General features: G+C 52.7%; 2 protein-coding genes across 2 annotated transcripts in view; one reads left to right on the top strand and one right to left on the bottom strand.

Annotated features, from left to right (window-relative positions):
- Positions 1 to 314: 314 nt before the first annotated feature.
- Positions 315 to 9,975, bottom strand: LOC149431328 (interleukin enhancer-binding factor 2 homolog). The gene is made up of 14 exons (XM_089665659.1): positions 9,830 to 9,975; positions 7,334 to 7,393; positions 6,106 to 6,148; positions 5,925 to 6,029; positions 5,463 to 5,540; positions 4,859 to 4,961; positions 4,631 to 4,696; positions 2,965 to 3,081; positions 2,805 to 2,883; positions 2,438 to 2,587; positions 1,605 to 1,719; positions 1,408 to 1,498; positions 753 to 921; positions 315 to 483 (listed from the first exon to the last, which is right to left on the bottom strand). The coding sequence occupies exons 1-13, from the start codon at positions 9,832 to 9,834 to the stop codon at positions 761 to 763; spliced, it is 1,173 nt and encodes a 390-aa protein (XP_089521785.1). The 5' UTR covers positions 9,835 to 9,975; the 3' UTR covers positions 315 to 483; positions 753 to 760.
- A 3,161-nt stretch (positions 9,976 to 13,136) lies between these two features.
- Positions 13,137 to 18,847, top strand: part of PI4KB (phosphatidylinositol 4-kinase beta) — a gene marked incomplete at its 3' end in the record, with an annotated part of 37,958 nt that continues 32,247 nt past the window's right edge. Inside the window, exons 1-2 of the mRNA XM_089665662.1 lie at positions 13,137 to 13,417; positions 17,693 to 18,600. Coding sequence (XP_089521788.1) covers positions 17,719 to 18,600 — 882 coding nt within the window. The remainder of the gene's footprint in view (positions 13,418 to 17,692; positions 18,601 to 18,847) is intronic.

The raw sequence follows: 18,847 nt of genomic DNA on the forward strand, positions 1-18,847 counted from the left end.
GACTTCGACAGGGAGACTTCGACAGGAGACTTCGACAGGGAGACTTCGACAGGGAGACTTCGACAGGGAGACTTCGACAGGGAGACTTCGACAGGGAGACTTCGACAGGGAGAACTTCGACAGGGAGACTTCGACAGGGAGACTTCATTAGGATCCAACATTACAGGAAGATTACCCAGGCCTTCCCCTGAAAGTTGCTTCAGAGTAGTACTTGCGTTGCCTAGCAAAGTTGCACCGCAAGTCACGCAACTTCTAGGTAGCAGTAACGTGAACCGAGACATGAGGAGTTGTACAAAATCACTCTACACAAGATGTGTTAAGAACGGTGGAAAATAAAAATTTATTGTCGTCTGCAACAAACAAAATGTCTACAGTATAAAATAATTCACAACACAAGTGGGGGGGGTACAACAAAGAACATGGCGGGGGAGGGACCTTGGTCCAAGAATAGACCTTATCTTCTGCCTTTGGAGGGACCACAATCTGCAGGAGGAAAAAATGAAACAATAAAAAAGGTTAAGACTGGTCCAGAGAGCAGACAAGGTTAAAAAAAACAACTGCCATTTTTAGGGGAGAACTGTCATTACTTCACTATTAAAGGGTCTATAAAGTAAGGGGTACAAGACTGGCAAGGTGCTAAACCATAATGTTCCAAACCTAAAACCATCAATTTAACCCTTTATGTAGAAAATCTCCCCCTTGTACTAGATCCCGCTGGTCATGTGCAGCCCGCTGTCCTAAGACAGGACTACCTTTTGTATCACTCCTGTGTCTCCATGTTCTCCTCCTCCTCTGTTCCCTCTGGGATCTCATGGGTCGTCTCCTCCTCCTCGCCCTCTTTCTTCTCCGGAGGTCTCTCATAGGCCTTCTCTGATGGAGTCACGATAACTCCATCCCAGGTGGACATTTCTGTGGCCAGAGCTGCAACAAAAAGGAAAAAAAAAGTGATGAGAATTGAACCCCACAGCAATATTTGCCCCCATGCAGTGGTGGCTCCATGGTCAAAGGTTGTTCTACACAACTGTGTTGGCACCCACCAGCCCAACCAAGCACACCACTAAGAGGCATTAACTGCTGCTGCATTACCACTGGGAGTCCACACTACGCTACCATCCTGTATGGACAGTAGGAGCAAGGGAGGGTCAGAATGACCAGTTATTGCCTTCTTGTCCCCGGTGTTGGGAAAATTCAGTCACTTCCTGTCAGTGACCACACATTGTGTATGGATAAAAACCTAGTAGGAGGTGCTAGTCCCATACAGTCAGCAGTAGTTCATGAATCCTGGTAACAGGACTTTCTCCAGCACATACTAAATAAAACCCAGCATCCCAATTGCTGGGCAATGCCAACCTCTAAAAACCAATTTTCCCCATTGAAAGATCAGATTTCGGCACTCCCTCCACTTACCACCTGCGTCACCCTCCAGGCCAAGGATCTTGCGGTATCCTCCGTGAGACAGGATGCGGACCAACGTCTGAGCGGTGTAACATACCATGTCCTGGAAGAGGGAGGAGAGACCAGGAATTACTGCACATGTCTGGGAAGGGCTGGTGGTACAATTCATACTTCACGGAAAGCCTCAGTAGCAGCCGTTTGGTCCTCACCTGCTGTTCCAGGGTCATCACGGTGTGAACTCTGAAGTTTCCACTCTCACAAGGATCGGTAATCCCTACAGAGCCGGGGAGGAAGAGGCCAGCAGCCAGGATCTGGAGGCACCGCCTATGGAGGGAAGACACATCTCATCTCTGGTCGCCAGCTTGGCCCAGCAAAGTCCCCCTTCGGCCAGCTTCCCCCAGCAACGGCCAGCTTCCCCCAGCAACGGCCAGCTTCCCCCAGCAACGGCCAGCTTCCCCCAGCAACGGCCAGCTTCCCCCAGCAACGGCCAGCTTCCCCCAGCAACGGCCAGCTTCCCCCAGCAACGGCCAGCTTCCCCCAGCAACGGCCAGCTTCCCCCAGCTTCTCCCAGCAACGTCCCCCTTCCCCCAGCTTCTCCCAACAACGTCCCCCTTCCACCAGCTTCTCCCAACAACGTCCCCCTTCCACCAGCTTCTCCCAACAACGTCCCCCTTCCACCAGCTTCTCCCAACAACGTCCCCCTTCCACCAGCTTCTCCCAACAACGTCCCCCTTCCACCAGCTTCTCCCAACAACGTCCCCCTTCCACCAGCTTCTCCCAACAATGTCCCCCTTCCTCCAGCTTCTCCCAACAATGTCCCCCTTCCACCAGCTTCTCCCAACATACATACTCCCTAACAATGTCCCCCTCAGCAGCTTTTCCCAATACGCCCTCCCGGACAATGTCCCCTCACCAGCTTCTCTTCCTCCTAACACCCCCTCCCCCCCAAATTCCCCTATCAGCTCCTAACACCCCCTCACTGTCCCCTCCCCAACTTCTCTTCCTAAAACCAACAATGTCCCCTCCTGCCCCTCGTCCTTACCTGTAGGCAATATTGAGAGCCAGCGGCTGCCTGGAAGGGTTGTTCATGACGGCGTAATGAGCCAAAAGGTCCAGAATCCAGGGGGTGAGGGGTTCAAAGCCCAAGAATCGTGACCGCAAATCCTTGAGCAATCGGATCAGAACCTTCACGCTGAGGGGAGAGGAGAGCGGTGTAAGCGATTACAGAAACAAGAGGCTAACAGGAAATGCTTCCACCTCGTGACACCGACAACCTAAAACCTTTTCATGTTCATACACAAAAAAGTTAGAAAATTAACTGAGCAAAGCCACCCAAGTGCATTCGCAAAAGTGATCGTTCCCCCAAAGATCTTCAGTTCCCCTCCCCGCCAACCCTAGGCTGTACTCACGTGGAGTGGGAGGCGTTCTCTTCAAACCAACGAGCGTGTCGGACGGCTGCCAGGGCGCTCTGTAGAACCTTGATGTCCACTGAGAAGGGGGGAGCAGAGAGTGAGGAGCAGAAGAAGAGGACAAGGAGGAGCAGAAGATGACAACGACTTATTTACTTACAGTGCAACTCGGGATCCAGCTTCCTCAGGTTTGGAGGGATGGTGGTGATGAGGATTTTCACAGTGGCATCAGCAGAGCTGATCTCAAAGCCGGTTTCGTTTGTGAGCATAGAAAGTACTGGAAGAAAATAGTCAAGACTGAGCAAATCTGTGCGCACTGGCGAGGACCTCTGAAGCTACGAGGAGGGAGGGCCCCCATGCATCCGGAGGACCACTGAAGCTACGGCGAGGGAGGGCCCCCATGCATCGGGAGGACCTCTGAAGCTACGGGGAGGGAGGGCCCCCATGCATCGGGAGGACCTCTGAAGCTACGGGGAGGGAGGGCCCCCATGCATCGGGAGGACCTCTGAAGCTACGGGGAGGGAGGGCCCCCATGCATCGGGAGGACCTCTGAAGCTACGGGGAGGGAGGGCCCCCATGCATCGGGAGGACCTCTGAAGCTACGGGGAGGGAGGGCCCCCATGCATCGGGAGGACCTCTGAAGCTACGGGGAGGGAGGGCCCCCATGCATCGGGAGGACCTCTGAAGCTACGGGGAGGGAGGGCCCCCATGCATCGGGAGGACCTCTGAAGCTACGGGGAGGGAGGGCCCCCATGCATCGGGAGGACCTCTGAAGCTACGGGGAGGGAGGGCCCCCATGCATCGGGAGGACCTCTGAAGCTACGGGGAGGGAGGGCCCCCATGCATCGGGAGGACCTCTGAAGCTACGGGGAGGGAGGGCCCCCATGCATCGGGAGGACCTCTGAAGCTACGGGGAGGGAGGGCCCCCATGCATCGGGAGGACCTCTGAAGCTACGGGGAGGGAGGGCCCCCATGCATCGGGAGGACCACTGAAGCTACGAGGAGGGAGGGCCCCCATGCATCGGAAGGACCTCTGAAGCTACGAGGAGGGAGGGCCCCCATGCATCGGGAGGACCACTGAAGCTACGGGGAGGGAGGGCCCCCATGCATCGGGAGGACCACTGAAGCTACCGGGAGGGAGGGCCCCCATGCATCGGGAGGACCACTGAAGCTACGAGGAGGGAGGGCCCCCATGCATCGGGAGGACCACTGAAGCTACGGGGAGGGAGGGCCCCCATGCATCGGGAGGACCACTGAAGCTACGAGGAGGAAGGGCCCCATGCATCGGAAGGACCTCTGAAGCTACGAGGGAGGGCCCCTATGCATCGGGAGGACCACTGAAGCTACGAGGAGGAAGGGCCCCATGCATCGGAAGGACCACTGAAGCTACAAGGAGGGGAGGGCCCCATGCATCGGGAGGACCACTGAAGCTACGAGGGAGGGAGGGCCCCCATGCATCGGAAGGACCACTGAAGCTACAAGGAGGGGAGGGCCCCATGCATCGGGAGGACCACTGAAGCTACGAGGGAGGGAGGGCCCCCATGCATCGGAAGGACCTCTGAAGCTACGAGGAGGAAGGGCCCCATGCATCTGGAGGACCACTGAAGATATAAGAACAGGACCATGCATTGGAGGATCACACGAGATACAAGGACCATGCATTGGAGGACCAAAAAAAAAAACACAAACAAAAAACCACAGGCCAGTGGACGGCAGATTAAGAGTCTCCTATTGGTTTAGAAGTCCAGCTCACAGCTATGTGCCGGCATCTTGTGGTCAAATAGACTTTTCGATTTCAGATTTTACAAAGCTGGGGCACGCCTTACCTTCAGAGGGCTCCTGTGTTCTGAGGGTTTCAACTACTTTCATTCCGAGGGCTGCGACGGCTTCCACTGTAACAAGCAAGAAAAGGGTCATGAGGAGAGAGATCGGAGCCCAGGGGGGTGGAGGGGTCAGGAGGAGGTGCCCAGGGGGGTGGAGGGGTCAGGAGGAGGTGCCCAGGGGGGTGGAGGGGTCAGGAGGAGAAGAGTGGCTGTAACAAGTTTTAAACTTACATGTGGGGAGGATCTTCAGGATGACAACCAGATCTGCCACATTGTGCACGGTGGTCATTGTTCCTTTCTTGTATGAGCCGACCTGTCGCACTTCTTCAATTTGCTGCAAGAGGAGAGGAAATTATACCACAGCAACCCGAGATGTCATCACCAGCCCCGGGTTCTGGAGACCACCATTAGTTCCCTCACCTTCCCTTAACCAAGATGGACCCCAAGTTTCCCTACCATTCAAAGTTGGCTCAGACTTTCCTCAACTAGAGTCTAAGACATACCGAGAACCCGGCTTCAAATGGCCATTCCTGAAGGTTAGAGTGGTTGTAGCAGTCCCCCTCCCCCAACACCTAAGCCCCATCTCAATCCTGCGATGTGCACTGGAGGTTTTAGGGTCACCAAGTGTTGGATTTCCCACATGAAATATTCCCAATCAATCGTATGAACAGATTGAGCGCCATGGATGCAGTTTTCTGCCATTTTTGGCTCCTCCCCATCTGTACAGGACAATCCTGGGCGGTGGACAAGGTCTCATTCCAGGATCTCACTCTCTCTCAGCTTTTGTAGGAGTTTTTTCCTAGAAATCCAGAAGTCAACCCAACTGGGAACTTACCACTTCGAAGTTTCCTGGGGCCACAATCAGGTTATCGACGACGTTGTTGATTTTTGTTACCAGTGAAAGGATGGAGGCCTGGAAGAAGAAGCAGCTTCAGGTCAGTGTCCTGCATAAAACTAGGAACCTCGTAGAAGGTGGTGCCCATAAAAGGACTTTGTTTCCCTTAATATCATACGGTCCTAGCACCCCATCACACCCCTTTGCCGAAACCTCCATTTTTGTTTTTGTAGATCACGCCAAACCAGGAAAGTCAGTCAGGCCCAAGACCAACCGGGAGCTATGAACCCTCTAAACCAGAAGACTGGCATTTCCACTGAACTGGAAGGTGCAGAAGAGCTTGGCCCACAGTTCTAGGCACTTTGTGACCCCCAGCGCCAGGAACCCTGCCCACCCATGTTACAACTGAACAAATCAGAGACTCCATACAGCCAACCCCATGAAGTCCAAGTGGACATCTACCTGCTCTGCAGCTGTTGGTGCGAGGTCTTGGTTTCGTTTGAGCAAGGCTTCACTGAAGAGGGCGTCATCCGGGGCGGGCTTGACGCGGGGGAACGCCATTTCGCACTGATGGAGAAGAAAAAGGGCTTAGGAAGGAAAGAACCCCCGAATCTGGATAAAGACGATGAGGAGAGATACTCACCACATGGAAATCGAATGGAATGTGCGGGACGAAGGGCCTGAACCTGGAGAGACGGGAAAAAGGGTTACAGAATTGATAAATTGGCATCAAGATGTCACATGTAGAGGAGCCATACTGAGGATTCCCACCCAAAGCCACCACCCAGGACCATAGCCACCTCACCCAAAGCCACCCCACCACCCGGGACCATAGCCGCCTCACCCAAAGCCACCCCACCACCCGGGACCATAGCCGCCTCACCCAAAGCCACCCCACCACCCGGGACCATAGCCACCTCACCCAAAACCACCCGGGACCATAGCCACCTCACCCAAAGCCACCCCACCACCCGGGACCATCGCCGTCTCACCCAAAGCCACCCCACCACCCGGGACCATAGCCGTCTCACCCAAAGCTACCCCACCACCCAGGACCATCGCCGTCTCACCCAAAGCCACCCCACCACCCAGGACCATAGCCGTCTCACCCGGGACCATAGCCGTCTCACCCAAAGCTACCCCACCACCCAGGACCATCGCCGTCTCACCCAAAGCCCCCCCACCACCCGGGACCATAGCCGTCTCACCCAAAGCCACCCCACCACCCAGGACCATAGCCGTCCATTAGCCATCCTACCCAAGACCACCAACCCAGGACCATAGCCATTAATTAGACCCCACATCGAAGGCCACAACCCAGGACCATACCGGTCCATTAGACCTCCCATCCCAGGCCACCACATACACTACATTCTGACTTCAGACAACTGGATACATCATTAGACTGGGCCACTCCCAGGCATTGCAAGATTGACAGTTACAAGCATTACTCCCAAAAAGGCAGAGGCATGATGGGACTCGTAGATTTTCAACAGCTGGAGGGCCACCAGTTTGACACCCTTGGGCTACAGCCAACATGGAGACATCTGAACAGATCTGAAGGCCAAGTGGCCAACTTCAACAGCAAAAAGCCAAGTGGCCCAAGAGAGAACCACGAGTGAAGTTCAATGGGGCAGGACCAAACATCTCAGGGAGGACCCCCTGCGGAAGGACCAAATGCCTCAGAGGGGGCTGAGCTGGCCTCCATGGGGCAGCACCAAACGTCTCAAGGGGCCCAGGCCCCCAACGATTTTTCTGCGCACGGCCAATTACATCACATAACCAAAGCCGATGGTGACCGTGTACAGGAAGGACCGATCGGCCAATACGAAGGCCTTTCTCCTGGATAGAACTGAGGGTGAGATAGTTACCCAGTGCCGGGTCCCACTCTGGATCCAAAACGTCCTCGTCCTCCGCGGCCTCGTTCTCCCCTGCAGACAGAAAACATGATTAGAGCTTCTACAGCAGATCTCACCCCCCTACCCCTTCCAATGGCAGCCATCGTCCCTCAAAGGTAAAACCATTACAAGACATTTGATGGACTTCAAACTCTCTGAGGTTTCATCTGCGGCAGGTGGTGCACCACGCATGGCAAGACTAACACCCCCAGTTTCCATCCCACCCCCACCACATTGCAGGTGGACCCTCCCAGGTAATGGCTCGTTCACCCCATGCACCCCGAGCTGCACCGGCCCAACTTGACAAGAGATGCGATGCCAAAGCATTTAGAGAACACTAAAAACACACAGTGTGCATCCGATACGACCCCCTCTATGGGCCCGCTCAATGCACTGCACTTCGGCATGCCGGCTAGTGATGGGTCATACCATGTTCACTCCTCCCCCCCCCCCCCCATCTGTATGTGGTGTGTACAAAGCTACACTTCCTTTATAGGTCTCATGGCAGCAATGCGGTGTGAATGGGGCACACAAGCATCTGCTAGGAGTCCTTACTGTGCCAAGAACAGAAGTGGGGGGCAGATTTCATAGTGTCTAGACAAAAAGTGATGGGCACCACCAAGGAGGAGCCACCCGCCTGGGGGGGGCACCACCAAGGAGCCACCCGCCTGGGGGGGGCACCACCAAGGAGCCACCCGCCTGGGGGGGGGCACCACCAAGGAGCACTAGTGAGGGGCCGCTAATGGGCAGCACTAATGAGGAGCCGCACTGATGGGGCCACACTGATCACCAGGACACCGATGACCAGCGTAGACACCCCATGTGAAATGCGGCATACCGGCCCTTCTCACGCTGTCAGCAAAAGACGACAACTTCCGATAACCGCCATTTACCCGGTAATAAGCCGTGATTGGGCACAGCTGGTAAACGCAACGGATTGGCTCGTTCCTTAGTCATGTGATCAGCTCGTGTGCGCGGTTCTGGGAGGACGTTCATGGATGCCCTCCCAGAAGAACTGGCCGACCGCGCTGTAGCCGTCAGGAACTGGCTAATCAATAGCCAGCGGGGGGGGGGACGACATGGAGCATTACGGGAGCGAGCACACATAAGTGTCCCCGTAGCAAGTAGCCTGCCATTGGGGGTCACTGGTTAAGAGTGGGAGGAGCCAGGGGCAATAGCGGGGGACCCGAGGACTAGGGCCGCTCTACGCAAAACCATCCGCTATGTCGTGTTCGGTCATTTAAGAAAGAGCCGCCTTTAGGGCCCCATTCACAAAGAGCAATAAAGTGGCAGCTTCTAGGGACCCTGGGGGGGCCCCCCCCCATAAAGCCCCTCCATGTTGGGCCAGGCACACATTGCCCATGTCGCCAGCACCTCCCGGCCCTTTAAGGGGTTCATGGCCCCCAGGAGGCGGGGTTTAGGTCCACGTGCTCACCGCGATCTGCTTTCACGTGATTGGAAAGTTCCCAAACGCAAGCAGCGATTGGAGCCTTTCCGCGAGGCGGAGGTAAATGAAATCCGCAACCCAGCCCCTCCCCCCCAAAAATCAGCATACGCCAAGGAGTTAAAAACCAAACCGGTTTGTTAGGAAAGGAAGTGTTTTAATGGAAAAGCGCCCCGAAACCAGACTTTGGCTTCCTTTTGGCGTTCATTTTAACGGTCAGAAAACGTAAACGCGTGACGCAACTAAAATGTGTTTGAATGTCGCGTTTCCATCCCCTGGGAGGACTTCCCGCAATGCTTTTATATCCAGCCCATGGATGTGAAACATAAAATCAATATTATAATTATAAGCCCGCCCGCAATGCTTTTATACCGAGCCGATGGATGTGAAACATAAAACCAATATTACAATTATAGGCCCGCAATGCTTTTATACCGAGCCGGCAAATGTGAAACATAAAACCAACACTCCATTATAGGCCCGCCCGCAATGCTTTTATATGCAGCCGATGGATGTGAAACAACATCAATTATAGGCCCGCACGCAATGCTTTTATACAGAGCCGGCAAATCTATCCTCTCCCGTTTCGTAGGCCCGCCCGCACCGCTTGTCTAACACGCCGGCGGATGTGACACCGGACTCAGCCACGCTCTCCTTCCTTCCCGCCTCCACCGGGCACATATCACCCCCTCCCCGCACACCGACATTATCACCGGCAGGGACCACAAATCCCTCTTATACAGAACCCCACAAACGATCACACCCGCCCGCTCCGCTTTCAATGAACCGCATGAATGAGAAACAAAACCGGGGCTGGGTAATTGTCTCGCGGGCCCGCCCGCACGGATATTGGGGTGACAATTTTTTTTCCCCGGTGGTGTTGCGGCCTGTACCGGGGGGCGCTCAGACTTCCATAGAAAATGGCCGACCACGCCGCTATGAGGGGTCCCGGGATCGGAGGACAGATGTCACGATGAATGGAGAGCCCGGCCGCCACCGTCCCATCTCCCCGCCGGCTCCCGTACCTCATGTTTCCGATGGAAGTTCCTCACACGCTCCCGGACAATGAACACCCGCTCGACCCTCGAGGCACAGACAGTAGACCAACAAAGCAACCGTCTATTGGCTATAAACGCCGGCAACCTGCCCAATCGCGGCCTTCCGTGCTATACACCCGCCCCTACCCTCTTCACAACCAATCGCTGGTCAAAGAACTGTCCTGCCTCCCGTGACTGACAACACCAGGGCCCAATCAGAGGGAGGATTTTGGCCACGCCCGCCCGGCAGAAGGCACTAGAATGGTGGCGCGTTGAATGGTAGGGAAAAAAAAACTTTATTGAGAAGAATGGGCGAAACAAAATGTCCGCCCCATTCAAATCGGGCAATGCGGGAAATGGAGGGAGGCGGAGAGTACAAAGATGGCGGATCTCCTTATAGACACAGAGGGGGTGGAGAGTACAAAGATGGCGGATCTCCTCATAGACACAGAGGGGGCGGAGAGTACAAAGATGGCGGATCTCCTCATAGACACAGAGGGGGCGGAGAGTACAAAGATGGCGGATCTCCTCATAGCTAGAGAAGGGGCGGAGAGTACAAAGATGGCGAATCTCCTCATAGATAGAGAAGGGGCAGAGAGTACAAAGATGGCTGATCTCATGGACACAGGTAAAAATGGAGGAACTCCACCCAAAAATGAGGGAAGTGGAGGAACTCCACAAACTATGAGGACAAATGGAGGAACTCCACCCAAAAATTTGGGAAATTGAGGAACCACCAAATTTGAGGAAAATGGAGGAACTCCACCCAAATCTGAGGAAAAATGGAGGAACTCCACCCAAAAATGAGGGAAATGGAGGAACTCCACCCAAATCTGAGGACAAATGGAGGAACTCCACTCAAAACAAGGAAAATGGAGGAAATCCACCCAAAAAATGAGGGAAATGGAGGAACTCCACCCAAAAAATGAGGAAAATGGAGGAACTCCACCCAAATTTGAGGAAAATGGAGGAACTCCACCCAAATTTGAGGAAAATGGAAGAACTCCACCCAAAAAATGAGGAAAATGGATGAACTCCACCCAAAAAATGAAGAAAATGGAGGAACTCCACCCAAATTTGAGGAACATGGAGGTACTCCACCCAAATTTGAGGAAAATGGAGGAACTCTACCCAAAAAATTAGGAAAATGGAGGAACTCCACCCAAAAAATGAAGAAAATAGAGGAACTCCACCTAAAAAATGAGGGAAATGGAGGAACTCCACCCAAATTTGAGGAAAATGGAGGAACTCCACCCAAAAAATGAGGGAAATGGAGGAACTCCACATACATTTGAGGGGAATTGAGGAACTCCACCCAAAAATGAGGAAAATGGAGGAACTCTACCCAAACTTGAGAACAATGGAGGAACTCCACCCAAAAATGAGGAAAATGGAGGAACTTCACCCAAATTTGAGGGAAATGGAGGAACTCCACCCAAAAAATGAGGAAATTGGAGGACCTCCATCCAAATCTGAGGAAATGGAGGAAATCCACCCAAAAAATGAGGAAATTGGAAGAACTCCACCCAAATTTGAGAAAAATGGAGGCACTCCACCTGAATCTGGCATAACCAGTCAGTTCCGTATCCACTACGAAGAGCAACCAATCAGGCTTCACCAAGTCTGCCATTTCCCATAGCAACCAATGCCTGATCACCAAAGATGGAGGCGGATCAGTGAGGGGAGCGGTGACAACACTCAGGCTCCGCCCCCCGATGATCCCTCCTGGGTGATGATGGGGGACCTCCAGTCCTCCAGTACGGGGCTCAGCGGAAGGAGGGGGGGGGGCTGCATGCAGCGGGGAGACGGGGGGGCTGCATGCGGCGGGGAGACGGGGGGGCTGCATGCGGCGGGGAGACGGGGGGGCTGCATGCGGTGGGGAGATGGGGGGGGGGGGGGCGTCAGGCAGAAGAGACTCATTCCTCAAAATCACTCGGTCAGATATTATGGGGGTCCCCAGATGATCCCCCTCCCCGGGGGGGCTGTGTGCAGGGGGGGGGGATCAGCACCCTTACCCCCCGAAAAACGGTTAAAGGGAAACTCCGCTTTCATCCCCCTCCACACATTGTACTACACAGCGCTTTGCTGCAACTTCCCTCCCGCAGCAGCCGCCCATCACACGGAAAACAAGTGATGTCTGTAACTGAGAAAAAGGAAAGAAAAAAGTAACATTTATTAAATGATAAAAAAGTTAAACAGTAAAACAATAATTAACAAAAATAAAAAAAATATAATAAATAACAAAAGTTAAACAGTAAAACAATAATTAACAAAAATAAAAAAAATAAAAAATATAATAAAAAAAGTTAAACAGTAAAACAATAATTAACAAAAATAAAAAAATAAAGAAATATATAATAAATGAAAAAAGTAAAACAATAATTAACAAAAATAAAAAATATAATAAATAAAAAAAGTTAAACAGTAAAACAATAATTAAAAATAAAAAAATAAAGAAATATATAATAAATAAAAAAAGTCAAACAGTAAAACAATAATTTAACAAAAAAAATATAATAAATAAAAAAAGTTAAACAGTAAAACAATAATTAACAAAAATAAAAAAATAAAGAAATATATAATAAATGAAAAAAGTAAAACAATAATTAACAAAAATAAAAAATATAATAAATAAAAAAAGTTAAACAGTAAAACAATAATTAAAAATAAAAAAATAAAGAAATATATAATAAATAAAAAAAGTCAAACAGTAAAACAATAATAACAAAAAAAAATATAATAAATAAAAAAAGTTAAACAGTAAAACAATAATTAAAAATAAAAAAATAAAGAAATATATAATAAATAAAAAAAGTCAAACAGTAAAACAATAATTAACAAAAAAAATATAATAAATAAAAAAAGTTAAACAGTAAAACAATAATTAACAAAAATAAAAAATATAATAAATAAAAAAGTTAAACAGTAAAATAATAATTAACAAAAACAAAAAAAATAAAGAAATATATAATAAAAAAATGTAAAATAATTAACAAAGTAACATATAATGCGGTCACGTGGGGGGTGCGGCGATGTTTTTAGCGCCCCCTGTAAGGAATTTTGAGAAGTTTCTCGCTGTGTCACATTCGGCCGTCATTTTATACAACACGTGACAGGTTTGGGGGTGTGTTTACTCAGAAGAAGCTCCTCCCCCGCGCCGGTTTGCGCGATCTAATATTTGCGCCTCATCGTCAGCGCATTGGACAGTAACTCGGCTGCTGCTGTCTGTCATGTCACAGGTTGGCCAGCAGAGGGCAGGCAGGGACGGTGTCATGTGAGCAGATCAGTCCTCCAGTCCTCCCCCTCCGGGCCGCTCTGTCTTCTCTCAGCTGTCTCTGTGGTTTCCGGGTGACACTCCGCCCCGCTCTGCTCTCTCTCGCTAGTTCCGGAAGCCGCTCTAGCCAGCGCTGTCAGTGCGGAGTTCCGCCGTCTCTATGGTTGGCCGCTCCGGCCGCTTGTTGTCAGTCTCGATGGTGTGAGGAGCTGGGAAGAGCCGGGATGGCGGAGGAAGCGGCCCGGGCCGAAGATGTGACAGACCTCCCCGGGGGAGAGGAGACCGAGTGACCGCCCGAGGAGGTGAGGAGATGGGGGGGAGGACTGACATGGGTGTGACACTGGAGAACTACAACTCCCAGCCTGCTCTGCACCACAACTCCTATGTTCTGTAAAGGGACTACAACTCCCAGCCTGTAGACTACAACTCCCAGCATTCCCCCCCTGTAGAGGAACTACAACTCCCAGCCTGCCTCCCCCCATAGAGGAACTACAACTCCCAGCCTGCCCTCCCCCCCCCCCGCCTGTAGATTACAACTCCCAGCCTGCCTCCCCCTGTAGAGGAACTACAACTCCCAGCCTGCCCTCCCCCGTCTGTAGACTACAACTCCCAGCCTGCCCCCCCCCGTCTGTAGACTACAACTCCCAGCCTGCCCCCCCCCCGTCTGTAGACTACAACTCCCAGCATTCCCCCCCTGTAGAGGAACTACAACTCCCAGCCTGCCTCCCCCCATAGAGGAACTACAACTCCCAGCCTGCCCTCCCCCCCCCCCGCCTGTAGATTACAACTCCCAGCCTGCCTCCCCCTGTAGAGGAACTACAACTCCCAGCCTGCCCTCCCCCGTCTGTAGACTACAACTCCCAGCCTGCCCCCCCCCGTCTGTAGACTACAACTCCCAGCCTGCCCCCCCCCCCGTCTGTAGACTACAACTCCCAGCCTGCCCCCCCCCCCCCGTCTGTAGACTACAACTCCCAGCCTGCCCTCCCCCGTCTGTAGACTACAACTCCCAGCCTGCCCTCCCCCGTCTGTAGACTACAACTCCCAGCCTGCCCTCCCCCGTCTGTAGACTACAACTCCCAGCCTGCCCCCCCGTCTGTAGACTACAACTCCCAGCCTGCCCCCCCCCGTCTGTAGACTACAACTCCCAGCCTGCCCCCCCCGTCTGTAGACTACAACTCCCAGCCTGCCCCCCCGTCTGTAGACTACAACTCCCAGCCTGCCCCCCCGTCTGTAGACTACAACTCCCAGCCTGCCCCCCCGTCTGTAGACTACAACTCCCAGCCTGCCCCCCCGTCTGTAGACTACAACTCCCAGCCTGCCCCCCCGTCTGTAGACTACAACTCCCAGCCTGCCCCCCCCGGTCTGTAGACTACAACTCCCAGCCTGCCCCCCCCGTCTGTAGACTACAACTCCCAGCATGTCCTATCATTCTCCTGTAGGGGGGTACAGTCTGCTTGTGGTATGCGGTCCATGTCTGACCCCAAGAGCTGACACTCTGTAGTAATACTAATGAGCCGTCCCCTCATCTCCTGGATACAGACTCTGGTCTCGGGTGTCAGGGCCGCCCAGGCTGAAAGTTTCCGTGTAACTGATCCCGGCCGGCATTGTTCTCCACACAGTGAGACTAAACAAACACCCCGACCTCGCCCCCCCCTCCCCCGACCTCGCCCCCTCCCCCCTTCCCCCCCCACCTGGGCCGGAGCATGGACGCCAACGGGGCGCCACATCACTGCAGGTACTTTGCTGGGGGGGGATTCTGCTGAGCGTTGGATTGGGGGTACTGAGGGGGGCAGATTACAAGTCCCGCCTCCTCCTGCTGCCCCCTGTCGTGGTGGTCCCCGCCTCCTGCTGCCCCCTGTCGTGGTGGTCCCCGCCTCCTGCTGCCCCCTGTCGTGGTGGTCCCCGCCTCCTGCTGCCCCCTGTCGTGGTGGTCCCCGCCTCCTGCTGCCCCCTGTCGTGGTGGTCCCCGCCTCCTGCTGCCCCCTGTCGTGGTGGTCCCCGCCTCCTGCTGCCCCCTGTCGTGGTGGTCCCCGCCTCCTGCTGCCCCCTGTCGTGGTGGTCCCCGCCTCCTGCTGCTGGCCCCCCCCCATTGTTGTCCCCGCCTCCTGCTGCTGGCCCCCTGTGGTGGTGGTCCCCGCCTCCTGCTGCTGGCCCCCTGTGGTGGTGGTCCCCGCCTCCTGCTGCTGCCCCCTGTGGTGGTGGTCCCCGCCTCCTGCTGCTGCCCCCTGTGGTGGTGGTCCCCGCCTCCTGCTCCCCCCCCCCGTCGCGGTGGTCCCCGCCTTCTGCTCCCCCCCTCCGTCGCCGTGGTCCCCGCCTCCTGCTGCTCCCCCCCCCCCCCCCGTCGTCGTGGTCCCCACCTCCTCCTCCTGCTACCCCCCGTCGTGATGGTCCCTGCCTCCTGCTGTGGGCCCTGTGGCGGTGCTGTGTGTGCTGTGGGGGGCGGTACTCCTGGGTTTGGTTATTTCCCAGCATTGCGGCTCCCGGAGTTCATGTTATTTCTTCATCTCGATGTTCCTCCTGCTGAGTGTCAGGTGATGGCGTCTCGCTGGTCACATGTCACTATGGAGGGTGAAACATGTCAGTGGTGTCCCCGGGGGGAGGGGGGGATATCATCACATGATCCGCACTCACACACTGCAATGTGAAAATGATCGCCGACATTCTTCTGTAAATCGATTATTCTGCTTCTGAAAATCCGTTCCTTCATTTCCACCCAGAGAAGACTTTGTATTCATTCAGAAAATGCTGAGAGAGAGCGCCCTCCTCTGTTCACTGAGCACCAGGACAGCAAGAGGTCCACCCTGTACCGGGACCCTCCACATGTGACATCCATCCCCCGTCTGATCGATGTTTATAAACAATGTTACTTTGTATCTCTATCTCCCGTCTGATCGATGTTTATAAACAATGTTACTTTGTATCTCTCCATCTCCCGTCTGATCGATGTCTATAAACAATGTTACTTTGTATCTCTATCTCCCGTCTGATCGATGTTTATAAACAATGTTACTTTGTATCTCCATCTCCCATCTGATCGATGTTTATAAACAATGTTACTTTGTATCTCTCTATCTCCCGTCTGATCGATGTTTATAAACAATGTTACTTTGTATCTCCATCTCCCGTCTGATCGATGTTTATAAACAATGTTACTTTGTATCTCTATCTCCCGTCTGATCGATGTTTATAAACAATGTTACTTTGTATCTCTCCATCCCCCGTCTGATCGATGTTTATAAACAATGTTACTTTGTATCTCTATCTCCCGTCTGATCGATGTTTATAAACAATGTTACTTTGTATCTTTCTATCTCCCGTCTTATCGATGTTTATAAACAATGTTACTTTGTATCTCTCTATCTCCCGTCTGATCGATGTTTACAAACAATGTTACTTTGTATCTTTCTATCTCCCGTCTTATCGATGTTTATAAACAATGTTACTTTGTATCTCTATCTCCCGTCTGATCGATGTTTATAAACAATGTTACTTTGTATCTCTCCATCTCCCGTCTGATCGATGTTTATAAACAATGTTACTTTGTATCTTTATCTCCCGTCTGATCGATGTTTATAAACAATGTTACTTTGTATCTCTATCTCCCGTCTGATCGATGTTTATAAACAATGTTACTTTGTATCTCTATCTCCCGTCTGATCGATGTTTATAAACAATGTTACTTTGTATCTTTCTATCTCCCGTCTGATCAATGTTTATAAACAATGTTACTTTGTATCTCTATCTCCCGTCTGATCGATGTTTATAAACAATGTTACTTTGTATCTCTCCATCTCCCGTCTGATCGATGTTTATAAACAATGTTACTTTGTATCTCTCCATCCCCCGTCTTATCGATGTTTATAAACAATGTTACTTTGTATCTCTATCTCCCGTCTGATCGATGTTTATAAACAATGTTACTTTGTATCTCTATCCCCCATCTGATCGATGTTTATAAACAATGTTACTTTGTATCTCCATCTCCCGTCTGATCGATGTTTATAAACAATGTTACTTTGTATCTCCATCTCCCGTCTGATCGATGTTTATAAACAATGTTACTTTGTATCTCTCCATCTCCCGTCTGATCGATGTTTATAAACAATGTTACTTTGTATCTCTATCTCCCGTCTGATCGATGTTTATAAACAATGTTACTTTGTATCTCTCTATCTCCCGTCTGATCGATGTTTATAAACAATGTTACTTTGTATCTCTCTATCTCCCGTCTGATCGATGTTTATAAACAATGTTACTTTGTATCTCTCCATCCCCCGTCTGATCGATGTTTATAAACAATGTTACTTTGTATCTCTATCTCCCGTCTGATCGATGTTTATAAACAATGTTACTTTGTATCTCTGTCTATGAACAATGTATCATATGGAGGACAGAAGCAGCTACTATATTTACACAGCAACTCCCGGCTGTCATTTTGACAGCTGGAACTGCCGCCAGGGGATGGGGAGCCAGGCAGGAGAAGTTTGGTGGGATTTTTTCGGGTGTGTAGCCCCTCCCCCAACGATTGCCGATCCTTTGCTCCATGCCCCTAATCGATCGTCCTTTTCTCTTCCTAGATCCAGTTTTGTGGGCGGATCGTGCGATGGGTGACGCCATGGTGGAACCGGCTTCTTCTAAGCTCTCCAGTCAGGGGAACGGCGGGAGTCCTCTCTCGGCCATCGCAGAGGGCGTGGCGGACATGTCTCTGGTGATCGACCCGGACGTGGCGCAGAAGGCGTGTCAGGACGTCCTGGAGAAGGTGAAGCTCATGCACAGCTCCTCGGAGAACCTGGACAGCCTGGGGGACGGCGATCACGTCCCGAACGGGGACTCGAAGGCGGGGGAGCCCACGGAGGCCGCGGCCTCCATCACCAGCTCCAGAATCTCCGAGGAGGACGAGGTGGACATCAACTGCGTGAAGAACGCCCGGCGGAAGCAGAAGAACTCGGGCAAGCAGTCGTGGCTCCTGCGCCTCTTCGAGTGCAAGCTCTTCGACATCTCCATGGCCATCTCGTACCTTTACAACTCCAAGGAGCCCGGGGTGCAGGCCTACATCGGCAACCGGCTCTTCTACTTCAAGAACGAGGACGTGGACTTCTACCTGCCGCAGCTCCTCAACATGTACATCCACATGGACGAGGACGTGGGCGACGCCATCAAGCCGTACGTGGTCCACCGCTGCCGGCACAGCATCAACTTCTCCCTGCAGTGCGCCTGGCTGCTCGGGGCCTACTCCTCGGACATGCACATCTCCACCCAGCGCCATTCCCGGGGCACCAAGCTGCGCAAACTCATCCTCTCCGACGAGCTCAAGCCGGCTCACAAGAAGCGCGAGCTTCCCCCGCTCAGCCTGACCCCGGACACCGGCTTGTCCCCGTCCAAGAGGACCCATCAGAGGTCCAAGTCCGACGCCACCGCCAGCATCAGCCTCAGCAGCAACCTGAAGAGGACGGCGAGCAACCCCAAGGTGGAGAACGACGACGAGGTAAGGCGCCGTGGGGGACGTGGGGCGGTTTTTTGAGATGAATGATGGCCGCCTGTGAGTGTGTCGGGCTGGGCAAGGAGCGGTGAAATCTAGGCGAGGAACCGGGCGTGTGGGACCGGTGTGTATGGGGTACCTGCTGGGTCTTGACCGGGCCGCTTAGACAGCCACGCGGGTGCAGGCGCATGCGGTGGAGTATGAGGTGGCTGTGCCCGTGCGACCGCTGGGACCCTACTGACATGAATGGGAC

The sequence above is a fragment of the Staurois parvus genome, unplaced genomic scaffold, assembly GCF_062004578.1.
Source record: "Staurois parvus isolate SC_StPar_1 unplaced genomic scaffold, SC_StPar_1.0 ptg002292l, whole genome shotgun sequence".
NCBI lineage: Eukaryota > Metazoa > Chordata > Amphibia > Anura > Ranidae > Staurois > Staurois parvus.

Coding starts and splice junctions, on each gene's coding strand:
- LOC149431328 (XM_089665659.1), bottom strand. Junction 3,082..4,630: donor AACACAGGAGCCCTCTGAAG/GTAAGGCGTGCC, acceptor ATTTTCTTCCAG/TACTTTCTATGCTCACAAAC. Junction 2,588..2,804: donor GAGAACGCCTCCCACTCCAC/GTGAGTACAGCC, acceptor CTCTCCCCTCAG/CGTGAAGGTTCTGATCCGAT.